Source organism: Fusarium sambucinum, chromosome I (genome assembly GCF_050947815.1).
Source record: "Fusarium sambucinum isolate potato_lamoka chromosome I, whole genome shotgun sequence".
In the NCBI taxonomy this organism is placed as follows: domain Eukaryota; kingdom Fungi; phylum Ascomycota; class Sordariomycetes; order Hypocreales; family Nectriaceae; genus Fusarium; species Fusarium sambucinum.
In genome coordinates this window covers 4,442,476-4,465,832 of record NC_139294.1, presented here as the reverse complement: position 1 = coordinate 4,465,832, position 23,357 = coordinate 4,442,476, and the positions used below count along the sequence as shown (strand labels likewise).

The window sequence follows — 23,357 nt, the reverse complement described above, 5'->3', positions numbered from 1 at the left end:
ATATAAAGGTTGTTTTACCTCTTGGGTACGAAGACAGAGTTATTGCATGCCGTCCGATGATTTAGGTTTGAAACAAAGTGAGATAGCAAATAAGCTCATCTTTCCTCAACCGAAGAGCTCTAAAACCATGAAGATCCTTGTCCTGTTCCTGTCGCTCGTTAGACATGTGTGGTCTACCATGTCCTTTCCCCCCACGAAATGCCCTGACTTGGTCGCTTGACCTTGGTTTTAGTTCCAGAGCTGAAAAAAAAAAACAAGTGCCAAGACGTCATCATACTATGACGTCAATTCATGTATCCACTAGGTAGTATTGCCAACTCATTCAGCAGTCAATGCTTTAATCACGAGGTATCTTGTTATGCAGCCTGTTCCAACAAAGGATTCTGGATGGATGCTGCGTCTGCTTTCGTCCTGTAGAAGATCATTCGTTCTTGGGCTACAACACCGAACATTACGAACAAGCTTGGCTAGGCGTATAACAGCCAATTATGATAGGTTGAGTTGCGCACGATCTCAGTCGGATAGTGCTGCTATTATTATGTCGAGATATAGCCATATGAGAGTAGTATTTGCGTATTGGCACCAATAGTTGCTTGCCTGCAACATGCTTATGCTTGTCCTCAAGCGCCGAGCCCTCCACCTGACTGTTGTTTCCAGCTCTGCGCCATAGATAAGAGGTTGGAGAGATTGGCAGCTTGCTTGTCGTCGGCAGGGAATACATAGTCGATGTACTCCTCCCACGAGTCGTCGTCGAGTTTTCTCCGTCTCTTTGTCTTGCGCGGCATCTGTTTCTGGACCGCCTCCAAGTCCTCCGCAGAACCGTGCGTGCGCTCGAATGACAACCAGGCGTTGAGAAGTGATACGCATTCTTCCTTGAGATCGCGGTCTCGCATGCTCTTGTGTGCTCGCTTGAAAACCTTGCGTGCCCTTGCCTTGGCCTCTTCGCTGACAGGCTGCTCCTCGTCCCCTTCTTCCTCGTCGTCTTCGGGAATGTTGATCTCGAAATGTGCGTAGCTGATCCAGACCTTGACGTGGTCCGTTTTCTCGAGCAAACGCTCGTAAAGGGCGCGTGTGCGTTCGTACTCACCCTCCTCCTCCTCGAAGTCGATGTATGCTTTCCACAGTAGTTCAGGCATATCAAGCTGCTGTTGTTGAACGGCAAGCTCAAAGATGGCGCGCGTGCGATCCAGATCGTCCAATCCACGTTCCAGTTCTGCGAATTTGATCCATGTCTGGCAATTAGCCGAGTTGAATTCAATGTGCTTCTCGTAGAGAGTACGGCATCGCACAAACTCAAACAGCCTGCGCTCCAAATCAACGTAGCCGTTGAAAATCTTGTCTTTTGGGCATATGCCTATAGCGCGTCCGAGGAGTTTTCGTGCCGCAGTAAGCTCACCTTGTCGGATCTCGAATTGTGCCGCCATGAGCCAGATTTTAGCAAATGTAAACCGCTTGTGTGGAATTAGACCCAGGCATGTGTTGTAAATTTGCCGTGTCCGCTCAACATCCTGTCCTTCCATCTCTTCCCATATGGCGTAAAAGATCCATAGGTAGATGTACCGTCGCCAATGTCGCTTCTCCTGTGTTGGTGGAACCTGAGCCACTGCTCTCTCGTATATGTCTCGGATTCGATCAGAGTCTTGAGAAGTTTCCTCGAGTTTTGCGTAGTCGAACCAAGCGTCGTAGTTCTTGGGGTTTTCCTTGATGAGTTCTTCGTAATACACCCTTCTCTTGGATAATACAACATCCTCAACCCCATCCTTGTCACCAAATTGCTTCTCAAACGTTGTGTATGCCTTGTGGAGAATCATAGACTTTGATCGTGGCAAACGATCTAGAGCGTACTTATATATCGCCCGAGCACGCTCATACTCTTTCAGCTTGGCCTCATAACGAGCATAGGCAATGAACAGTTTCTCATCGGCGAAGTCATCGCCCAGTGCTTCAACCGCGTCTCCAAATACTTCCCGTACCTGATCGCTTGTACCATATTCCTCCTCGAATTTGGCCCATTTGATCCAGTTCCGGGACTCGGGGTGAAGCTGAGTAAAGGTTCGAAAGATTTCTCGTGCGCGTTCAAATTCGCCGTATCGCTTCTCCAACTTGATATAGGAGCTCCATGCAGCCTCATCAGGGTGCCATTGCATCCATCGATCAAAGACTTGACGAGTTCCGGGGATGTTGCCCAGCATCTCCTCCATGTACACATATTTGTACCAGAGCTTGTCGACTCGTGGCAATCTAGAGACGGCTCTATCCAACAAGTTTCGCGCATGATTGATATTCCTCGACTTCATCTCCGACTCGATATATCGGACCCATAGCTGGACGTTGTTGGGATGGGCATCGAGAGCGCGCTCGAAAACGGACTCGGCGCGCTTGAACTCCTTCTGCTCAAGCTCCCATTGCGCATATCGCATCCAGTTGTTTAGGTTTAATCGGTTGCGTCGCACGTAATCCTCGAATTCCTTCCTCTTTCTCCCCTGAAACTCGTGAAGCTCTTCCAGATCAGCAAAGCGTTGAGTAGGCGCCTGAACTCCAACTTCTTGTCGGTCGACAGCTTCTCGGAGTAGCTGTTCGGCGCTGATTTGAACAGGCGCGGCGGCCTTGTTCTTGACCCTTGGGGGTCCCCTGGATGACTCCATCTTGTACTATGCGCTTTTTCGATCAAGATTATTGATGCAATCAACGCTGTCGATGCGAAGCGAAAGTGGGCGAAAGCGAAGGATGAATGAATGAAATAGGTAAGATGGATAAAATTCCAGGACAACAGCGACGCGACGAACAAGGTTCAAAAATTCAGGTGTGGCTATCCAATGAGACACTAGATGCAGCCACAATGATGTGGAGCAAGTAGGCCAGGATTGATTGTACATCTATCTACAAACAAGACTCGAGCATTGGTTAGAAAGAAGAAGAAAACGGAGTCAAGTAAATTAGCAAGTAAACAAGATGATTTGTTGCTGTTTATAATCACATTCTTTATTCGCAGCTGGTTAGGCTGAGGAGAAGGTCCGGAAGTTTAGGTAGTAGACCACTGAATTTTGGTGTAAGTTTAGAGGTCGTGTTTTTCCGGGTCCCGAGCTCATAAAAGGCAAATATTTAGCTTAGCTTTGATTTATCACTGCTTCATGACCCTCCTTCGCGACAATCACTCTCACTCATTCACACCATCATTTTGCAACGCGCCGCCATCATGTCGACCGACGCAGATGACCTGCTTAACGATTTTGGAGACTCAGGAGATGAGGGCGAAGAGGAGAACAACGATGGCCTCATCCGGGATCAAGAGCCAAGTGGCGATCGCGATCGCGATGCCATGGAACTAGACGGGGAAGCCGAAGCAAAGAACGGTGATGATCCTGATGCCGATTTGAACGACAGAGACGACTCCGAGGCGACAAAAGTCAAGGTCGAGAAGATGCAGCTTGGGGGAGTCAAAGACGTTCGAAGCGTGGCCAGTCTGATGCAAACGTTGGAACCAGTTCTTGAGGTCAGTACATGTATCCCCATATCTTTTCTTGACGGTCGCATCATGATGAACGATTCGTTTACATCGGTGATTTTACGGAACAGTCCTGACGTATTGCCTCGAACGCTACAGAAAATCGCACATTTTCGATCGCAAGCCGCGACGCAAAACACCATCCAAGGAAATATCGAAGATCACCCCGAATATCATCTCCTGACACAGTCCAACAGCTTATCGACCCAGATCGATGGAGAAGTTGCCCTCGTCCATAAATTCATCCGTGATCATTACTCGACACGATTCCCCGAGCTCGAACGACTGGTCACGACACCACTAGAATATGCCAAGGTCGTCGCCATCATAGGAAATGGGCCTTTGGACTCGGAGAGCATCAAAGTATTGCAGACTTCGACCGACAATCCTCTGGGAATGACTCTCAAGTCTGTTCTCGATGGACCCTCGCTCATGATTGTGACGGTCGAAGCCACAACGTCTAAGGGTCACGAAATGACTTCAGAGGAGCTTCAGCGCGTCTACAGAGCGTGTGAGATGACTATATCTCTAAACAACGCCAAGCAAACATTGGCAGAATACGTCCAGTCGCGCATGAACATCTTTGCGCCTAATTTGACCGCTCTCATCGGTTCCCTTACTGCTGCCCAGCTTCTCAACGCAGCAGGCGGACTCACGGGTCTCTCAAAGACACCTGCCTGCAATATCGCCAGTTGGGGCTCCAAGAGGAAGCACTCAGGAATGGCTACAAATATCGGCGTTCGACAGCAGGGCTACCTCTACAACTCAGAAATGATCCGAGCCATTCCTAGCGACCTGAGGAAGCAGGCCTTGAGAGTTGTGGCAGGTAAGCTAGTCTTGGCTGCCCGAGTCGACCGTATACATTCGAGCCCGGATGGGTCTACAGGAGAGGAGCTTAAGTCAGCGTGTCTCGAGCGCCTCGAGAAGTTGACAGAACCACCACCCAACAAGGGTCAGCGTGCGCTTCCAGTCCCAGACGATAAGCCATCCCGCAAGCGAGGTGGACGACGTGCCCGCAAGGCAAAAGAGGCACTCGCTATGACCGACCTTCGTAAACAACAGAACCGCTTGGCTTTTGGCAAGGAGGAGAAGGAAGTTGGTTATGGACTTGGCGAGGGGACTGTTGGTATGGGCATGATCGGACAGTCCAATGACGGTCGTATCCGCAGTACTCAGATCGACCAGCGTACCCGAGCAAAAGTCAGTGCCAAAAACAAGGGCTGGGGCGGAAACAGTACCGTTGGTGGTGCTGCCTCGTCTATCGGTGGTTTTGGCCAAGCATCCAACATTGATCTACGGGGTCGCGGGCTGCGAGCGACGGGCGTCGGCAGCACGGTTGGGTCAGGGACCGGTACATCGTCATCTCTGGCATTTACCGCTGTGCAGGGTCTGGAACTCGTTGATCCTAAGACGCAGGCCGAACTTAGCAAGAAACGCAAGGCTGAGGAGGACAGGTGGTTCAAAGGCGGCACATTCACTCAAGTCGGGGGATCGTCGAGCGGTAATGGCTTCAAGGTACCAGAGCTTCCGGCAGCCAAGCGAGTTGATACAGGATCGACCAAAACAGGATCCTCAGCGTCGAAATAATTGAAGCATAGCATCATCATTATTATTCAGATACGGCGGTGCGATACTGCAGTACAGTATACTACGGAACGGCGCGGCATGTGACAGTATTTTACTGTGAAAACATGGAGGGTGGTGGATCGCTATGGGAAAGTGCCTGAATAGCATGAGCAACATGACATTCGCATCATCGCGATCATCGACGATGATGTATGTATCGCATCAGCTTGCAATTCGCGGAGCTGGTCCCGCATCCAGCTTGTACGTACCACGATACGACGCTACCTACCTATCCATAGCTAAAGCTACACCAGCCAAACAGCACCAACCAAAAAGAAAGGAAGAACCATTAATTTTCCCAAGGCGGGTGTCCGGCGAACAAGGCGTTTCAGGGAGAGGAACCACAAAAGACCAGCAACAACAACGGAGAAAGATGGGAAAGTAAATTAGCCGTATTTGAGAGTAGGTCAAATTCGATGATAACTCTTGAAATGCGTTGATTGATCACATTGAGATCTGTACCCAAAGTGGTAATAATAATAAAAGGAAAGAAATTAAACGGGCTTCGTCAAAGTTTCGCACACGAATCTAGTTGCTGGGTTAATTACTGGCTCTGTTCAGTAAGTGGACGGGCAAACGGGCTGAGGTAGCAGCAGAGGGCGGTTAGTTTGGCCTAAACCGGGGCGACTGAGACTGAATATAAATCAACAATCTCGATCGATCGACAGTGATCATCGAATTTACTACCAGCGTGACCTGTCAAACGAAAACATGGTTGCAGCATATTGGTCCCTTTTTTATTTTTTTTAAAGGATTCTTATGCCATGCCACATCACGAGAGGCCCTTTGTTTCCAGTCGCACTAGGGACACATTCCTAGGTTCCGAGACGTTGAGAAATCCGTGTTGCGGTTGTAATGTAAGCCTATGGCTAGACAGTCAGTCGCTTGCCTTGGCAGATTCGCTGTGTTACAATTACAGGGTAGCAGTCGTATCTACAACTTCAACCTGTTGTGTAGAGAACACATTCCTGGCTGGCTGGTCGACTGTCGTCAAGCCCGTACGGGAACCCTGCTGTTGTTTCGACAAGGGCAGAGACCCTTTACACCGCCAGAAACACTTGTTTCAGGGTATCGAGATGTGAGAATGCCGTATTGTAACTATGCCCAACTTGTAAGCTTGCTGTATCTGAATGCACATACTACTAGATACAATGCACCGTTATCTAGAACAAGCAAAGTTGGCAAGACCAATCATCAAATGACGACTCTAATCAACTCACCCCTTGTTGCACATTCACTTCGCAAAGTGACTATTGGAAATATTGCGGTCTGACCAATAGGGCTTATTGTTCTGTAACACGATTATCAACTTCGTGAGAGAGATGAACATGGTAGAGAAAAACTAGATAATCTCGTGCTTCACGAACAAGATACTGAAGCAGACTAGCACCGCGAAGCTATGTATTAGGTTTTGACTAGCAACAGGATAGCCGTCTGCAGATGTTGCATCGTGAAGAGGAGTTTCCCACTGTCAAACGAAGTTATCATGGCGTGGTATTGTGACCCCGCGTATCCAGTACCGAGCAAGGGCTCTTGTGCGGCCGCGAGCTAGCCCCACGAAGTAAGCAAGGAACAAAACATAGTGGTACAGCAAGTGGTAGAAACAACAGCTGGAACACTCCCTGATACACAATTGTGAACGTGATAAAGACGCAGCGCCTTTCGCGCAGTGCTTCCGTCGATCAATGCATGATAGGCGAGAATACCATAGCAACCATCGCTTGCTGGTACAAATTTAATGTTGCAAATAGATATTGAGAATAACACTAGAGTGATGGGGGAAAAAGGCAACATATCCATAGAACAACCCGACGTGAGATTCCATTACGCCCGTGCCCCGGTAGTCCCTGAGCAGAATCAGAAAGAACGACGCGCGGCGAAGCGGATCGAAGATGGAAGTTATCACAGAAAGGCGGTGATAACCAGCCCTGGTATGCACTTGCATGACCCCGGAGAACGCGAGAACATCAAAGAACAACAGGCCCCCGAGCAGTATCGGCAATGCTCCAAGAATTGACGAAATTGCCAGCAACCAAGCAGACCCTTGTAGTGCCTGGACTGGCTCCCACTGGTTGATGGCTCGCCGCCTGGCTCCGGCCGACTGGTTTGGCGTACGGCTGGTAGCCGCTTGTACCTGACAATCTATCCTCAAGGAACCAAGAATACTCTCAGGCCAGTGCTGTGATTGGTCCAAGAATGCTGAACGTCCCGAATAGAGGGGCCCAAACAAGCGAGAAAAGACAAGGCATCACATCATGGTTCAGCGGCGTCACAGGCGAGGTCCCCTAAATCCTCTTCTCTCCACCAGTTATCCTGTCCTAGGCCCAGTCTGAGTTTGGCCCCCCCCCCCTGCCTGCCATGTGTGCTTTGATGGACGCTGTGGACATGCTGAGTGGTGAGAGGATGATCGCCGGGTCCTCTGGATTTAGACGAGCCCCTTGTTCTCTCCGGGCCCTCTTCTCCGGCGCAATACCGTCACTCCCCTAATACCCTTGAAATTCTCTCTTATAGCCCATCGGTCATTGAGGCGGCGGGACCCTCAGGAGCCACGCGGACGGGACCGATGAGGCTGCCCTGCCAGGGCATCCGACACCAAGCGTGCTCCACACAGGGCAACACTGAGAACCCCCAAAAGAGACCGATTCCCCTCCTGTCCCAAGATCCCAACTGAGCGTCGTTGACTCGATCGCCTTCGATATTTCGATCGCGCTCAGTGAGAGCCGATGCGCTGCCACTGCCGCCATTCACCGTGCCCCCGCTGACCAGGGAAACAGAACCCTGGCTGGCATTCATTCAGCAACCAAGCTTGGCTGATACATGTTGACTTTCGGTCATCTGCGTAAAGCACTGTTCAGTCCTATCTCCCCCTGCGTTAACTGAACGAAGCCTGTACACGCCTGTTTGGTTTTCTGGAAGCCCTTCCATCTCTATATACCCGACTAGACTATGGCACAGGCGCCAACCATTGGACAAGATCTCAAAATCTTGCCACGGCCGTGCAGCAGGAACGCCTAATTGATTCTCCATTTTAGAACGAAACGGCGCATCCAGGGCAATGCTCATCGATCAACGGAGTCAGCAGTTGTTTCGATCCCCCATCCGTATAGGAAGCCAGCAGGCTGTCATCTCGATGCCTAATTTGGTTACTTAGACATCGATAAATTCCCTTACATGGCAGGAGGTTGGAGGTCATGGGTCACAATCGGTGTCTATGCTCCCCAGTATGGGTACTGTATCAAGATATCCTGATTTGATCTGGGCAATTGCGTCATCAGAAGTAGATAAAAAGCCTGCCACCCTGGAAACTAGCATGCATAGCTTAATATTAACCGGGGCATACATGTTGACAGAGGCTTGTAAGTCTGGAGTGCTTGTTGCATACAGAGAGACGGCACAAGGTACCAGATCGGATTAGACAGCGATCCTGTGAATAGAGTAGTGAAATTGGTTCATAGCTGCGATGGGATTACCAGTGCTCTTCTGATACCCTCCAAGCCTCGTCAACCGAGACAGTTTTGTATCTGTCTGAGCACAGATAGCGGCGCTCAACCGTGTTGGGGATTCGGTGACGTCAACGGTTAACGACGTAAGTGCCATGATATACATGCAGACCATTCTTCAAGGCAAAAAAGAGTCGTCTCCGGATGGTAACTCATGGTGGAGGGAGGGTTCCAAGAACTCCATAGATCTTGGTTGACAATCCGGAGCAAACCCGCCGGAGGGCTGTCAAGATTTCTCGTAGATCGAGGTTGATTGACGAGTTTGGAAAAGGACTAAGATTGTATTGGACAAAGATCTGTGAATATCGCCTTTCGTCGTAAGCAGCCCTGGTAAAGGTTGATGCAAAGTAAAAGTCAATTCTGCGACGTAAGAGGGGTGTGACGAAACAAGGCGAGGCAAGGTCCAGCCAGTATGCTTGTGCTAGACCAGGGTTGATCAGTCTGAATGGACCAGTCAACTTAAACGGAGGATATGCGAAACCTCCTCATTCACCATGTTATCAGCAAGTGTCATTTTAGTGCGGCTGGACTGGTGCCCTTCAATGGCCATTCTGCCGAGATGGAGAAAAAACCAATACCTGAACTGATGAAAATTCAACTCGTCAAGTCTTCAACGCTCCAGTTGAGACACCCTTTGAACCGGGGGTTAGACTCCACGCCCATGGAAAGCAAACAGGACACCGCAACAGGGCCCTGTAGAAAATCAAAACGGTGCATAAGATAGAGTTGCCAGGTGGGTATTCGGAGGGCATCCGCAAACCCATGATTGGCCAAAGGCCAACCTCAAAACAGTTTGTAATTCCAAAAACGCAACTCTGGTGGTGCCAAATAAGCATGTACGTATGTATGGAACGGATATCACCAGCCCACAAATAATATCTATAAAACAGAATGTCTTTCCTCCTACGATAGATAAATTTCCAAAGACCGCAAACCGATCATGATGGTGAACCGACTGACTTGATTCGGATCGTATTGCGGCCGGTGCTGGTGGTGGTCGTAAACAGCACAAATGTTGGCATTCACCCTGTCTCCATAGGAAAGCTATACACTAACTCCCTTGATCGCCATTTATCGATCTTTCCCGATTATTGGTTGTCAGAGTTTTCTCCCCCCCAGTCTTGATGGGGACCCTTGGGGCGACCCTGGGATCGTTAGCGTCAAGGGGATGATTGTCTGTTCCCCGCCCCTCCACATCTGCCTGCTTGCGATGCAGTTATAAGCAAAACCTAGCATTTTAGGGGTGCTTATGGGAAACCCACTGATGTGGATGCTCTGCTCCATTCGCAGCCCGCAACCAGAGACAGCCCTTGAGGGTTCTGAGGGTTAACATGGGGGCATGTTCCCCAGAGCTAGAGAGTGTGGCAGTGTGGCTAGTACTAGGTAGGCACATTTGGTTGATTGTACCATGTACTATTGTTGTGTCCGTTGTGACCATGAAGCTTTATTGACTCAGAGGAAGGGCTGCATTTTAACCTCAATAGCTGGCCTTGTCACCATGACGGTGTTCATTGCTCAATAAATGGTCAGCCCCCTCTCGTATGTTGCATGGCCAGCCAGCAGATGCCAGAAGTTCATCAGTGGCTGTATCAGTCATTGGAAGTAAGCGAGCTTGAGCCAAGAGCGGGGATAAAATCTTAGTTGCAAGAACAAACAGGAGCTGCCATCATTATGTACCCTCTCTCCAAAGACGCTTGATGTACGCTCTGTAAATAGCCAGGCAGCCAGGCTATTCCAATGCTCCTAGATGTTTGGTGATGGTTATCCTCTGGCGTTGAACTTGAACATGGAGAAACCCTGGGGACACAAAAGGGATTTGCAGGGTCCGACTAACACTGCTGCAGACATTATCCTGGAAACAACAGGATTAGGCCCTGCATGAGCCATGAAATAGACCTTTTTTCTGTCGTACTGTAATACGTCCTGACCTGCCTTTGGTATAGCCGTTGTGGCTTCATTAGAGGGGTAGCATGTGCCTGAGAGCATGTGCAGTGCGGGCAGTTGTCCATGACAAAAGATTATCTGGACAAATATATCAGCCTGGACCTCTAACTAACGTCTTGTTGTTGCGGCTTTGACGTCACTATGGTGCGATAAAAAGGCACTATAAAGCTGTCTGTATACAGTGTTTCGGGGTTCCAGGTAAGCCACAACGCAGCTGGACACAGAGGTAGGTACTTTGTTCCAGCCACTACCCACCTGGCTCAACTGATCCGGTTATCCGTCATGGTGACGCCTCATAACTTGGGATCGAGATCACAGTTTGGAAATCAGGGTCCAGAGGTCCGGAGCGCCGTTCCGCGGGATAGGTGCAGTAGTCTGAAGCACCTCATCAGCTGGGCAGCCAGGCAATATGCCCAATGTCAACGATGCTGATTGCAGGAAAGGTCGTAACAATAAAGTATTGCGCCGCGGCAGTCTCGATGTATGTAGTTGAAAGGGTTTCTTGTCAAAGTGCAAAAAACTAGTTGGATTTTTGAAATGAGTTGCAAGACTGAGAAAGTTAGCTTGTTGCAGTGGAGATGGTAAGTATGTAGCGAGGCATTGTGTGATGTGATGGTCGCATCAGGAGGGTCCGATGCCCCCCCCCCCCAACGTAGCAAGGACGTTAGATACGGGCGGCCTGAAGTAAAACGGAGCAAAACAAAGCATGTAAAGCAGGGTAGGGTAGGGTAGGTGAGGTTCAAGAATAGCTCCTGTATTATCTGTACATAGCCTGGGCGTTAGCGAGTGATCGACATCATAGGCCTAAAGGTTGAGTACCTAGCCAGTCGCCCGTCCAATTTCCTTGAGCGAGTGCCATTTAGGGAAAAGCTTTCCCAGCATTAGCGGTGGCTTGCACTAAGCAAAGGTCAAAATCAAGCCCTCGGGCTTATGCCCCAGTGGCTCCTCTGGGTGTTGACCCTGTTTTGTGGTTACTCTATAGACCCTCAACCCTGGCAGGAGCTCCAAAAGAGAAAGAACGAGAGATAATATCCAGAGCCATCCCTGTCGGTTACAGCTGGAAAGAGAGCCCTCGTCCCTGGCAAAATGACCCCACACCATGCCGTGTCAATGTCCCACCAAGCGTGCTGTTTTCTCGTTGGATGAGTTAGAAAAAAGAAAAAAGCAACAAGAAATAGAAAACGAGAACGATATAATAAAGAGATAATTAAAAGGAATATTTAGTTCAGAGGTCGAGCATATGCCTTCTGCTCTTTTCCTTAGTATATATTCGCATTCTCTAATGAAGCTTCAACTTTCTAGTTTATAGGTAATCAGTATTTTAGGAACGATACCATACGATAACTTGATGCAGAACAAAGAGGTAAATTTTCTTTCCTTTTTCTCCTCCTTTCCTTGCTTATAGGGCCCCAAACGTCCTCTGCAGTATCTTACCCACCGCTGGAGGTAGCAGCTCCGACCAAAACCGTCTCAGCGGTCGCTCGCGCCTGTCGGTCGAACCTTGACTTAGCTACTTGGGACAGTGGATACTGAATACCTAGGCAGCTAGGGACAGGTGGTGAGGGGGAGCGGGAGCTTGCTGATGACTCTCAGGGCAGGTGCCTCTTTGGAGAGTTTCCCATGTAGCAATGCCATGCTAGGCCAGGGTTTTGTTGGAAGGCAGGGTATACTAACCGCACCCCCTTCTCTGTGTGTGTTGTAACAAATGGACAGCAGAAAACGGAGACAAATAGTGGGAAAGAGGGAAAGAGGGACAGAGGAGAAGAGAGAAAAAGACTTAATGGCACACCACTACCTGCCGTTAGCGGTGACGGACCCATCCAGTCTGTGGCTCGTCCAAGCTCAGTTACGTCCATTCATCGTAACTTTGAACTCAGACTCGACTTTTTTCTCGATCTCATCGATCGATGGGGTTGCGCAGAAAATCCCATGCTTGGTTTCCCACTCCAATTCTAACCCTTCCTTTCCCTTCTTTTTACTATGCTCTGCTCTACTGTGCTGCAACCTGTACCCCCTCCCCTACAGGCGTGTGTTTCGCTCCCCTTGATTTCAACGGGTTACTTATAAACTTAAGCTCCAGCCATCCATCAGTTCCAGCCTCGCTTCGTTTGATGTTCCTCGACTTCTCACTCCTCGTACATTTCACCATTATTCCCTTACGAAACTGCTTTCTCTCCAGAGTTGACCATATATCATTGGATACTTGATTCAAAATCAACCCAGTCCATTCTTATACCACATTGTCTCCAGTTGCCCTTTCTGTCGCTTTCGGTTGTTGCTCCCTGGATTTGACTTGTCTCTCTCGACTCCTCGGCAACCTACGCTATTAAAAAAACAACAACAACGCTTCCTAGCCAAGACTACCGGAACTTGCCTGCCTTTCTACATCTCTGCAGTATATGAACTCTGCACCAGACGCCTTACTGCCTATACATCTGTGGAAACATCCGCAAATTCGTCACCGCCAAAATTTCGTCTCCCTCCCTTTGCAAACGCTGCTGAGTATCCCTGTCGCCTTTCAGGTACACACGCAACAGCCCACGAGAAACCCATTAGTCTCGTGTTCCTAAAAGCGGAGGCACTTCTGAGCTATCAATCCCTTCTTTCAGTCCCCCGAGTCTAGACAGGCTCCGCGTCTAGCCATCCCGCTATTTAGTCCCGCTTCACTCCACTACGCTTGTGCTGCCACCACATCCAGACACATAACATAGTGTTAGAGAGTCCCCCTGGCCATACCAACAGTCGCTTTTCTACCAATTCTCCAACTTTTACACCCAGCATATTCACAGCAGGTTCGAAAATGACGATGCACGCAATTAACGCCGCTGGTCGAAGGATCTCGCTCTTGAACGACGAAAGCGCCTCCCAACAAATCCAACCGCAACAACAAAGACCTCCCCTCAGCTTCCACTCCAACTATGCTTTCAATCAGCCTTACCCCACTCCCAGTAGCAGTTCTTCTTCACCCAACACCCCAGAGCTCTTGCGCTCCGACTCATATGACTCTCAAATGAGCAATGACCCTGTCTCTCCCATGACTCCTAACGTGGATTACTACCCTCGACAACAAGTTATCTACACTATTCCTCAAGACTACAACATGGACGCCAAGCATGTAGCCTACGCCGACAGTGCCCGTTCGGCCTCGTACGACGCTGAGATGGTCAGCCAGCCCCGATCCTCGCCTATGCCCGAGCGCCCCGGAAAGCGATACCCTTGCCGCTATCGCGACACTCATGGCTGCGAAAAGACCTTTACAACTTCCGGCCACGCTTCGCGCCACTCCAAGATTCACACTGCAGAGAAGGCTGTTCAATGCACCTTTGCGGGATGTCAGAAAAAGTTCACTCGCGCCGATAATATGAAGCAGCACCTTGAGACACATTTCAAGGACAAGAGCCGTTCTTCCGGAAGTCAGCGCAGTCACAGGACCTCGCTTACCGACGCTCGCCGCAACTCTACATCTGGTCGTCCTTCTGCGAGCCGCACATCTTTGTCTCGAAGTCGACGCGATGCTGATCCCTACCCCCTTCCCACACCCCCGCTGGCCTCGCCCAGTATCAACAGCGGACCCTGGGATATGAGTGGCCGTAACCTCCCTATTCTTAACCGCCCTGTCTCTGGCAGGACCCCCAGCGGTCTAGATGCTCTCGCGATGGCTGTCGCATGCCAGGAGGGTTCAGGCGTTTGAGCGTCAGGTTCCTCACCCCTGACACTCAAAACTCACGGCATAATTCTATTGATAATCTTAATCCTCCGACAATACTCATTTTCTTTTTTAACACGAGCTGGCAACTTCATCTTTGGCGCAAAAACTCGACTTTATGACTCGTCTCTCAAAAACATGAGGATGCATTTCCTCTATGGATTGTTTCAATCACGGCGTTGTGAGAATACACGATGTACAACCCGGATTACATGGCGTTCACGGTTATTACTTTTTTCGGACTTGAAAAAAGGCTTCAATTTTTTTTTTTACCTTTCAAGGGGAAGGACAGTGTTCACGTATACGAATGGCTACACAAATGACTCTCCCATACAGTACACATGGTTAGATAAATGACAGGATATGTCCCTCGGAGCCACAGATTCGAAGGCGGAAAACGCATGGCGTTGGCGGGGTTTTACGATTTGATGTTTCCAACTTTATGTTCGAATATAAGATGGGGAAAGGATGGATTGCTGGCTGTCTCTTGAAATCGCCCCACACAGACTTATTTGTAAGTCGGGGCAGATGGTGATATTGGCGGGAGAGCGATTTATTACACACTTATCGCTGTTCCCATTTGCCGTTATCACAAGATGGCAATACTTTATTCATGTACAAGTTGCTTTTTTAGTTAAAGAAGCATCGTCACCGGTGCTTAAAGAGTTAGACGATGCACTTGAATTGTGCACAATTGATACCACTTTGATTTTTTAAACCTTTCAACCTTCAGTGAATCGGCAGCCCAACGGTTAACAGTTCTATCTAATTGCTTACCTTGCATCCTGATTCCTCTCGAATTCCCGCAAATCCCGAGTGGAAGATTATCATAATACAAGTTACTTAAAGATTTGCGTCATTAAATGTCAATGACTTTTCAGTGGTTTGTATACATACTCTCTGCCTATCAAGCCATATCATATCATCACTACCACAACCACCATCCCCGTGGTGCCGCATCATTCCCAGATGTCTTCCTTTTCAGCGCACAACCTGGCCATCTCTAGCTGCTCATCTGTCTGACAAACCAGCACTCGTTTTGAAGCATCGCGTTCACCCAATTCCTGGACAACGTCCTTGATAGGCTCCTGGTTGCTGGCATCGTTGAGGGCAAACCCTAAACAGGCCACCTGGTTGACAACAGCGGAGCGGAGCTTAGCACTGTGTTCACCGATACCGCCAGCAAAGACCAGAGCGTCGACGCGGCCCTCGAGGGACACAAAGTAAGAACCGACGAAGGCGGCAATGCGGTCAACAAAGATGTCGAAGGCCAGGCGATGGTTCGGTTCATCCGAATCGGCGACGACGCCAAAATTTGTCGTGCCTGTCATGGATTTCCAACCACTCTCCTTGTTGAGGATCTCCTCAGCTCGTGAGATGTGAAGGTGCTTAGTGGACGCAGGAGAAAGCTTCCCCACATCGGAGGCATAGTGGAAGACGAGACTGTAAGGGTGGCTGGGGTCAGCATGCAAGAACCTAAATCTAGAAGGAGACCCTTATTGAAAATCCCACCCTCCGTTTGCTTTTGGATCTCATCTCATGTATGATCTGATGAGAGTAGTATCCCGCTGCATCCGGTGGGGCCTCTGGGCTCTATGGGTATTATTATCTGAGGCACTGGGCGTCTTACCTTGGATCAACACTGCCACTTCGGGTGGCACCAGGAAGGCCCGCCAAAGGCGTCAGCCCCATGCTCGTATCCCAGCTTTTGCCGCCCTTAATGGCGCACGCACTGGCACCGCTACCAAGGTGCAGAGCGATCATGTTTAAGCTGCTGACATCTCTTTGAAGATAATTGGCGACAGATCGGGTAATGAAGGCGTAACTGATACCGTGAAACCCATACTTTCGCAGGCGGTTGCTCTTTGCAATCTGGGGGTCAATAGGATATGTATAAATATGTGGAGGTAGAGTTTGGTGGAATTGTGAGTCGAAGCAGGCGACGTTGACCGTGCTGGGCAGAGCGCTGATGCAAGTATCGACGATACTCAAGGCAACGCCATTGTGGAGCGGTGCCAAATCACTTAGTTCTTCAAGATGATGATAAGTATCTTGAGTGATGACTTGAGATCGGTCGTAGTCGCCGCCATGAACGATACGGTGACTAGCGATGGCGATGTCTTCCTTTGAAGAGATCTCTTTCAGCTCACTATCATCGATGAAGGTCTTCAGAATGAGGTCAAAAGCGTCACCCTGGGTCTTGACGCTTTCAGAAACCTCCTTCGCCTTGAGGACTTTTTTATTGCCACGGGAATACGCAAGAGTTGCTGGCGGTGCAGTTAAACCGCCAACTGATGCTTCGGCGATTTGGTGAGGCTCTGCATTCTTATCAGCAGTATATACCGATATCTTGACCGAACTGGAGCCGGCGTTGATTGCGAGAATGACCTTCATGGCTGCCGTATTGATGCTGGGAGAGGTTGATAGATGAATGTTGAGTTCGTAGTAGTTGTGTCAACTGAGTGAAGGGAGCTTGGGTTGAATTTATGATCCATCTATATCATTCATGGTAGGTTATATCTCCATGACGACACAAGCTCTGTGGTCTGATCCAGGCACCGCGGGGTGATGAGAGTTGATGTGGAGCCCTGAGCATTCCAGGGCCGTAATCTGCCCACAGACAGCAACGTTGTACATGCCTCTTTTAATACTCCAACCAATCCCACGTGTGGGCGGCTGCAGATTATCACTCAGTCGGTCGACGTTTTTTTAATTTGACAGATCAAGATGTGAGCTGTCAGTGTCGAACTTTGTTGCAGCTGTCACCCCACCAATCTCTGACCACGCACTGCACCGCAACATGAACATGTGGTCCGGCTCGGTGGTGCAACTGGTTACAGGTTATATATGCCATCTGACCCAAACTCGGCTTTTCAAGGCGTAGTGTCGGTCGTGTCCGAGGGTTCTGGTACCGAGTCGAGCGCGTGGTGAGGCCAGCCAGGTACCGGTAAATCGGGTGAATGCCCCGGCAAAATCTGCGGCGAGGGTAATTCGAAATGGTTCGGCGGGAATGGGATGCCGTTGAATTCGCGGTCCGAACTGTGGCAAAAAAGCCATGTTTCAATGAATCGACGATACTCTGATGACCGTTAGCTGATAAGTCGGAGGATCCTGACAAAGTTTGTTTACCTTGGCGTTCAGTAAATTGGACCGCTAGATACCGTATGTCAAGAGCTGGCTGCTGTACTGATCTTGGCTCCGAAGATTCACTTGTTCTGGCTCGAGATCGCATGCGATGTGGTAACGAGAAGCGCCGGTGTGAATTACGGTCATCGCCCGAACTGGGTCGTCGACCGGATGCACTCAGTCGAAGCTGCTTTGCACGGTCATCCCTCCCACGAAGCTCACCATCGAAACAGTGGATATCATATTCTCGATATTGACCATCCGTCTTATTCGCGAATACACTGAGCGAGTGGAACGTGGTATATCGATCCCTCCACAACTTGAGCCTCTGTATCGCACCTATGCCCTTCACCTTTCCAAAGCCGTCTGTGCGTCCATGAACATTGGTCCAGACTACGTCGGCATCGAAGAAATCGATCAGGTCCTTCCTGCGCAGATCCCCCTGGAATTGGATAGAGCTTTCAACTGTCGTAAACTCGTATCTGGTCGTGACGTATTGGTCATGTATACAAACACCTTCATCAGTGGTGTATCGAACTCGGTGAGGTTCTTGAAACGTCAGGTATCGTTCCATGTCGGAGGCGTCGTAGTATGGGCGATGGCGCGAGTGCAGCGTATGTGGATGTATATCAGAGGGGACATCTGAGGGCACTGAGAGGAACCTGAGTTAGCTGAAATTTCATCCGAACAGCTCCTTTGGGTTTCGACGCACAATAGTGCTCGAGCAGTTCGTTCTGATAGCTGCCCTGCCAGAGAACACGACGCTGCTCAGAACCCACTACTTCCCAAGGCCCGAGGTAAACAACCCGTTCGTCAGGGGTATCTTGAAAGAGTATTCTGCGATACTGGTATCAGCAATGTGAGACATCAATTGGATTGACAGCGTTCGCACATTGTTGCTTGGAACCCAGGAGGTCCAAGATCAAGTACTGAGGTTCTAGTTCCCGATCCCTCGGTGGTTGGAGCAGAAATAGTCGATATGCCGGAGGTTGGAGTCCAGGTTGAATCGACCGGACTGACGTACGTTCTTCCATAGGTAGGCGGGCGACCGAGAGACGACGAAGTAAAAGATGAGCCCGAGGACGACATGCTGTCGCTGGTAGCAGTCGAGGGCGATCTGACTGACCGAGCGGTGGGGACATGTCATGACACGGTCACAGCGGCATATGACGGGTGGTTTCAGCCGGTGCTATCTTGAAAACCCCAATTACCAGCCCTAAGACTGCTATCGCGCCTTGCCTTGACTTGAGCTTCTAGCAACGGTAAAACTGGCTGTGATAAAGCTTGTGAATATAGGAACAGGGATTGGCAGGCCCTTGGCTGCAGCAGCCTTGATATTACCAATGCCTAAGCCGGCGCAAAGGCAAACTCCTGATAATAGAGCAGCGATAGAACGTGGAGGCACCGCTCACACTCAATCAGAATAAACTTGGGCACTAGATTAGGGAAGAGTGGTTCTGAAGGTCGCTTGCGTATTCACCCACCCCCTTTGAGACTGAAACAGAAAACTAGGTAGGTAGGTAGGTAGGTAGAATTCAACTTCCTGGACCGGTACTGGGCGAGTGAAGTTGAAGCTCACGCACGTACAGAGACTTCGCATGAGCATCAATATAGCCACGCCAGGCGATGACAGGACAGAATCAAAACCCAAGAATCCAAGGTTCCAGGAAGATTCCAAGAAGACCAGATAACCAAGCCAAATTGTCTCTTGTTCGCCCATGGACAGCTAGCTGTAATCCAGCATCATACATGGCAAATTGATGGGGAGATAGATTCCGTAGAACGCGGTCGATTTCCACAGTCGACGAGAGGCACGTCGGCATTGGTCTTCCCCGAAAATGCTAACGTTGAGACCCGCGTCAGTGGACGTCTAGCCACACATAGACAGGAACGCTGCACGCCGCCTGTTGCAAAGCTGAGGAAGGGCGAGTTATTACCAACAGAACCGAAGAACGTTGTGCAATTGACAGCCAAGGGTCGATGCCACATGGGCAGCTGCTTGTATTGGATTGGTGGTCCACTAACAGCGGGAGCATCGAGCACGGGGGCCAAGACGACATTCTGATGGGCCAAGAAAGCTTAGGTGTCGTGGGGCTCTTTTTCTTCACTTTTTGTCTTTGCTGATTGTAGTTAGATCTTGGTACAGTATCAATCAGTTCCGAACATTTGGGCTGATGTTGTTATTTGGGAATGCATGTTTCGAGTATTTGGAGGCTGTCACAAATCTATTTTTGATTAGGAAATACCGTCATCATGTGCTATTACAGTTCTTCTTGAAATAACTATAGGTAAGAGCATTGCCAGAAAGACATCCATGTTTTTTCCAGGCAGAGCGTTTAGTAACAGGTAAGGAGGAGAAACATAGGTACAGTACCCCACCTTCAAGGCACGGGCTGCTTCCAGGAGTAAAGCCGGTTCAAAGACGCATATATCCGTGCTGGATCTTGAGATATGCATATCGGTAGCAATGTCGAACCGTCTGTAGTACATGTTCTCTTAGGCAGGACATTGATTTTATGTCATCATCGTGAACAGTCCCAATTCAAATTAGTATGCTTCTTAAACAGTACAGTTCCTTCATGGTCAACTCAAGGCTTAGGTACATTAGTAGTAGCACTTATCTGCCTTGTTGACCGCGTTCCTGTCAACTAAGTTTCAACAACACGTGCCCTTCCCATTAGCTGCCTTCCTCTCCTTCTAAGCCACAATGATTCCAGACTCAGGAGATGAGGACTCGATAAGTCTGTCTCTGTATGTACATAGTACAAGATGGGGATCCAATTTGGGTAATCGTCAAGTCTGTACCCACACAAGCTAACGAATCTGGCTGGCAACTTGACTTACCTATCTGTACTTTAACCTACTATGCAAGGGACCCCTACGCAAACGTCTAACTAGAGCGTCGTCCTTCCATTTTTCATTCTCTCTCCCTATCACTGTTTTTCCTGTCTACCTGCCAGTCCGTCAGTAAATCAAGGATAATAGATAGGCTCCTGTCACGTTTAGTGCCCCATCAGGACCAGCTACTCGGAGACGTGTATAGTACGTGTAGTCAAATCCCACCCCATACTCAGTCCGCGTATATCGGCTCTCAAGCCCCGAGATACAAGGGTAGGCAGGTCATCATTAAAGGACGCTGCCAAGTGAAGCCAAGTGCGTCTTAGTAGACTGCCTAGGTAGTCAAGGGCCTCTTCAGCTCTAAAGGAAACCGTTATTCGCGGCGTGCACTTGGCGCACAGCACAGTCTTTGCTCAAGTGCCATACAGTTTTGTGATGGCATCCCACACCATCTATACTGCGCATCTTGCTCCAATTTATCAACGACATTACCTTTCTGTTCTGCTCCATTCTGCTTCTAGTCCGTCATACTATGGTCATGAGAATCACATCCGCCTCTCTCCTATCTTTGGGCATTGCCTATCCGCAATTTCAGTACCTGTCCTGACTTGAGCTTCTCTGAGCCTACTTCCTCCATTCCATCTCAGGCCACCCGTGCTCATTGGAACTTTTGCGACGCGCTGTTTAACACCCGCCACGAATCATGCCTCTTCTGTCAAGATATTCATTGCGTCGGAACCGCGGTTTCCTAGGCTCTGATAGTTCGGCGCTGCCATCGCAAGATGCTCAAGTAAGTCTATGCGCTCAGTATCATATCTCCATCTTACCAAGCAGTCCTGTGCCTGATTTTACAGAGCTAATGCACCTCGCAGGATCGCCAACAACTACGTTACGAACTTGATTTGAATTCATGGAATTTTCGTATCTGGGGTGTTTGCGCCTCGGGCTTTCTGACAGACTCGTAAGTCGTCCTCAAAACTGATAACAGACATGCAGCCACCGTCACGTCGTATCACGATTGGCAAACTCCTGACTTTCAAATCTAGATATAACCTCTTTTCAACCAATGTAATTCTAGCTTCGGTCGCATTTGTTTATTGGCCCAATGGTCCAGAGTGGTCAGGCCTACTTATCAACTTCTTTACGCTTCTCGGGTCTGTTGTAGGCCAGGTCTTGTTTGGATACCTCGCCGATCGCTATGGTCGGACTCGCCTCTACGGCGTTGAGCTTGTCCTGGTTATCGTTTCAACGATTGGCGTCGCCACTAGCAGTCGCGGTTACAATGATCTTTCATTTCTGGGCCTATTTACTTGGTGGCGTTTTGTCATGGGCATAGGTTCGTGGGCCCAGTCTACTCTCACAAATCTCAGACGCTGACACGACTGTCCCAGGAATCGGAGCTGAATACCCCCTTAGCGCAGTAATAACTTCAGAATGGTCCAGTACACAATCTCGAGCGACTATGCTGTCCTCAGTTTTCATGATGCAACCCATTGGCCAGGCGCTGGCGCAGCTGGTCGGCCTGTTTGTGCTTCTTGGCTTTCAGCGAAGTCATGATCTACAAGGAATGCGATGTGGTCTTGATAAATTGCATGAAGAAGAATGCAAGAAGGCACTGGACGGCGTTTGGCGCATTGTGATCGGTTCAGGTGCTGTGCCTGCGCTTCTCGCCATTATCTTTCGCTTCTTTCTTTTCGACTGTGGTATCTATAGCCTGGAGGTTCGAAACAAACCAGGAATGGCTCTTGTAAACACTCAAAGGATCTACGGTGCCCCTCAGGGGGCCGGCGTCGAAGCCTTCCCCAATCATGGTGCGGCTGGTCGCTCCATGAGCGGTTCAGGCGACGGAACGAATTCGTTCCCGATGGGCCAGTTCAACCAGAACCAAACGCCGGCAGCATATCAGATCAATCCGCCTGGTGGAAACAATGTCGCGCCTTCATATCGGGCAACTGATCTTGGTGATGGCATGCATCACGCCAATTCTTCACAACATACGATGCCCGTCCAGTTTTCGAGAGAAGACCTACACAACTACTTTATCCGCGATGGCAACTGGGCATATCTCTTGGGCACAGCAGCGACGTGGTTCTTTTTAGACGTTTCGTTTTATGGGATGAGCCTTGATAACAGAGGCACCCTATCGACTATGTGGGCAACGACTACACCGACCAAGATTGATGACTCCCTTGAATGCTGGGCATCGTCACTCCGGGGGGGCAATTCGACTGTGCCAGATTGGGCCACCGATGGGCTTCCAGTTTGGTCGACCGACGCAACGCACCCCTGCAACACGATTTACGACGTGTTGATTGAGCAAACAAAGCAATATCTCTTGACTGTCTCGCTCGCATCGATTGCGGGCAGTGCTTGCTTCGTTGTCTTCGCAAACCGCATCCCACGGCGTCAATGGCTCACGGCCTCCTTCCTCGTGCTGGCCGGCTTCTTTGTTATCACCGGGTGCGTCTACTATGGCGTCCATCAAAAGCAAGGCGCTCCCGCTACAGTTGTATGTGTGGCCATTTGCCACTTCATGTTCAACTTTGGTAAGTTGACCCATCTCTTTGCTTTTCTTTCTATAATGGACTAACAAGAGCTGTTTTGTTAGGCGCCAACACCTTAACGTTTATAATACCAGCCGAAATTTTCCCAACCTGCTACCGATGCCTCTGCCATGGTATCTCGGCGGCTGCGGGAAAGCTTGGAAGCCTTGTTGCAGTTCTTGTGGTGTACGGCATCAACCAATCATACCAGGCTGAAAACAGGCAGGGGCTCATATTCCTACTCTTTGGTTCAGTTGCGGCTGTCGGCGCTATTTTCTCCTGGGCATACTTGCCAGACTCACAACGCCGAGTCGAGTATGACGGGAAAACTTACCTTGAGGCTAAAACACTTGAGGAGCTGGGTGAAGGCAGAATTAAAGCTCGACTCGGTGGAGAGTTAGTGACGATTGAAGAGAAGTGGGATGCTATCAAGAGAAGGAAAAGGGGTTCAATGAGAAGTGATCCATCCGTGCCAGACGGTGCTGCATAATCAAGAGCTGTATTATATATATGGCCATTTCTTGTTATTAAAATACTACTACCAACGTGACGGAGCATCCTTGATTTTG

The 23,357-nt window shown here is 49.5% G+C and overlaps 6 protein-coding genes across 6 annotated transcripts; 3 read left to right on the top strand and 3 right to left on the bottom strand.

Annotated features, from left to right (window-relative positions):
* Positions 1-620: 620 nt before the first annotated feature.
* FSST1_004163 (uncharacterized protein) lies at positions 621-2,645 on the bottom strand (the record flags this gene model as incomplete). Its single annotated transcript, XM_083230313.1, has 1 exon — positions 621-2,645. The coding sequence occupies one exon, from the start codon at positions 2,643-2,645 to the stop codon at positions 621-623; it is 2,025 nt and encodes a 674-aa protein (XP_083087593.1).
* Positions 2,646-3,196: 551 nt separating this feature from the next.
* FSST1_004162 (U4/U6-U5 snRNP complex subunit PRP31) lies at positions 3,197-5,092 on the top strand (the record flags this gene model as incomplete). Its single annotated transcript, XM_083230312.1, has 1 exon — positions 3,197-5,092. One exon carries the CDS (start codon positions 3,197-3,199, stop codon positions 5,090-5,092), a length of 1,896 nt encoding a protein of 631 aa, XP_083087592.1.
* An 8,283-nt stretch (positions 5,093-13,375) lies between these two features.
* FSST1_004161 (uncharacterized protein) lies at positions 13,376-14,266 on the top strand (the record flags this gene model as incomplete). The annotated part of the gene is made up of 1 exon (XM_083230311.1): positions 13,376-14,266. One exon carries the CDS (start codon positions 13,376-13,378, stop codon positions 14,264-14,266), a length of 891 nt encoding a protein of 296 aa, XP_083087591.1.
* Positions 14,267-15,240: 974 nt separating this feature from the next.
* Positions 15,241-16,675, bottom strand: FSST1_004160 (uncharacterized protein; the record flags this gene model as incomplete). The annotated part of the gene is made up of 2 exons (XM_083230309.1): positions 15,241-15,724; positions 15,912-16,675. The coding sequence occupies 2 exons, from the start codon at positions 16,673-16,675 to the stop codon at positions 15,241-15,243; spliced, it is 1,248 nt and encodes a 415-aa protein (XP_083087590.1).
* Positions 16,676-17,154: 479 nt separating this feature from the next.
* FSST1_004159 (Acetokinase family-domain-containing protein) lies at positions 17,155-18,496 on the bottom strand (the record flags this gene model as incomplete). The annotated part of the gene is made up of 4 exons (XM_083230308.1): positions 17,155-17,360; positions 17,411-18,058; positions 18,120-18,244; positions 18,300-18,496. The coding sequence occupies 4 exons, from the start codon at positions 18,494-18,496 to the stop codon at positions 17,155-17,157; spliced, it is 1,176 nt and encodes a 391-aa protein (XP_083087589.1).
* Positions 18,497-20,948: 2,452 nt separating this feature from the next.
* Positions 20,949-23,278, top strand: FSST1_004158 (major facilitator superfamily domain-containing protein; the record flags this gene model as incomplete). Its single annotated transcript, XM_083230307.1, has 5 exons — positions 20,949-21,035; positions 21,118-21,206; positions 21,292-21,581; positions 21,637-22,791; positions 22,854-23,278. The coding sequence occupies 5 exons, from the start codon at positions 20,949-20,951 to the stop codon at positions 23,276-23,278; spliced, it is 2,046 nt and encodes a 681-aa protein (XP_083087588.1).
* Positions 23,279-23,357: the final 79 nt, after the last annotated feature.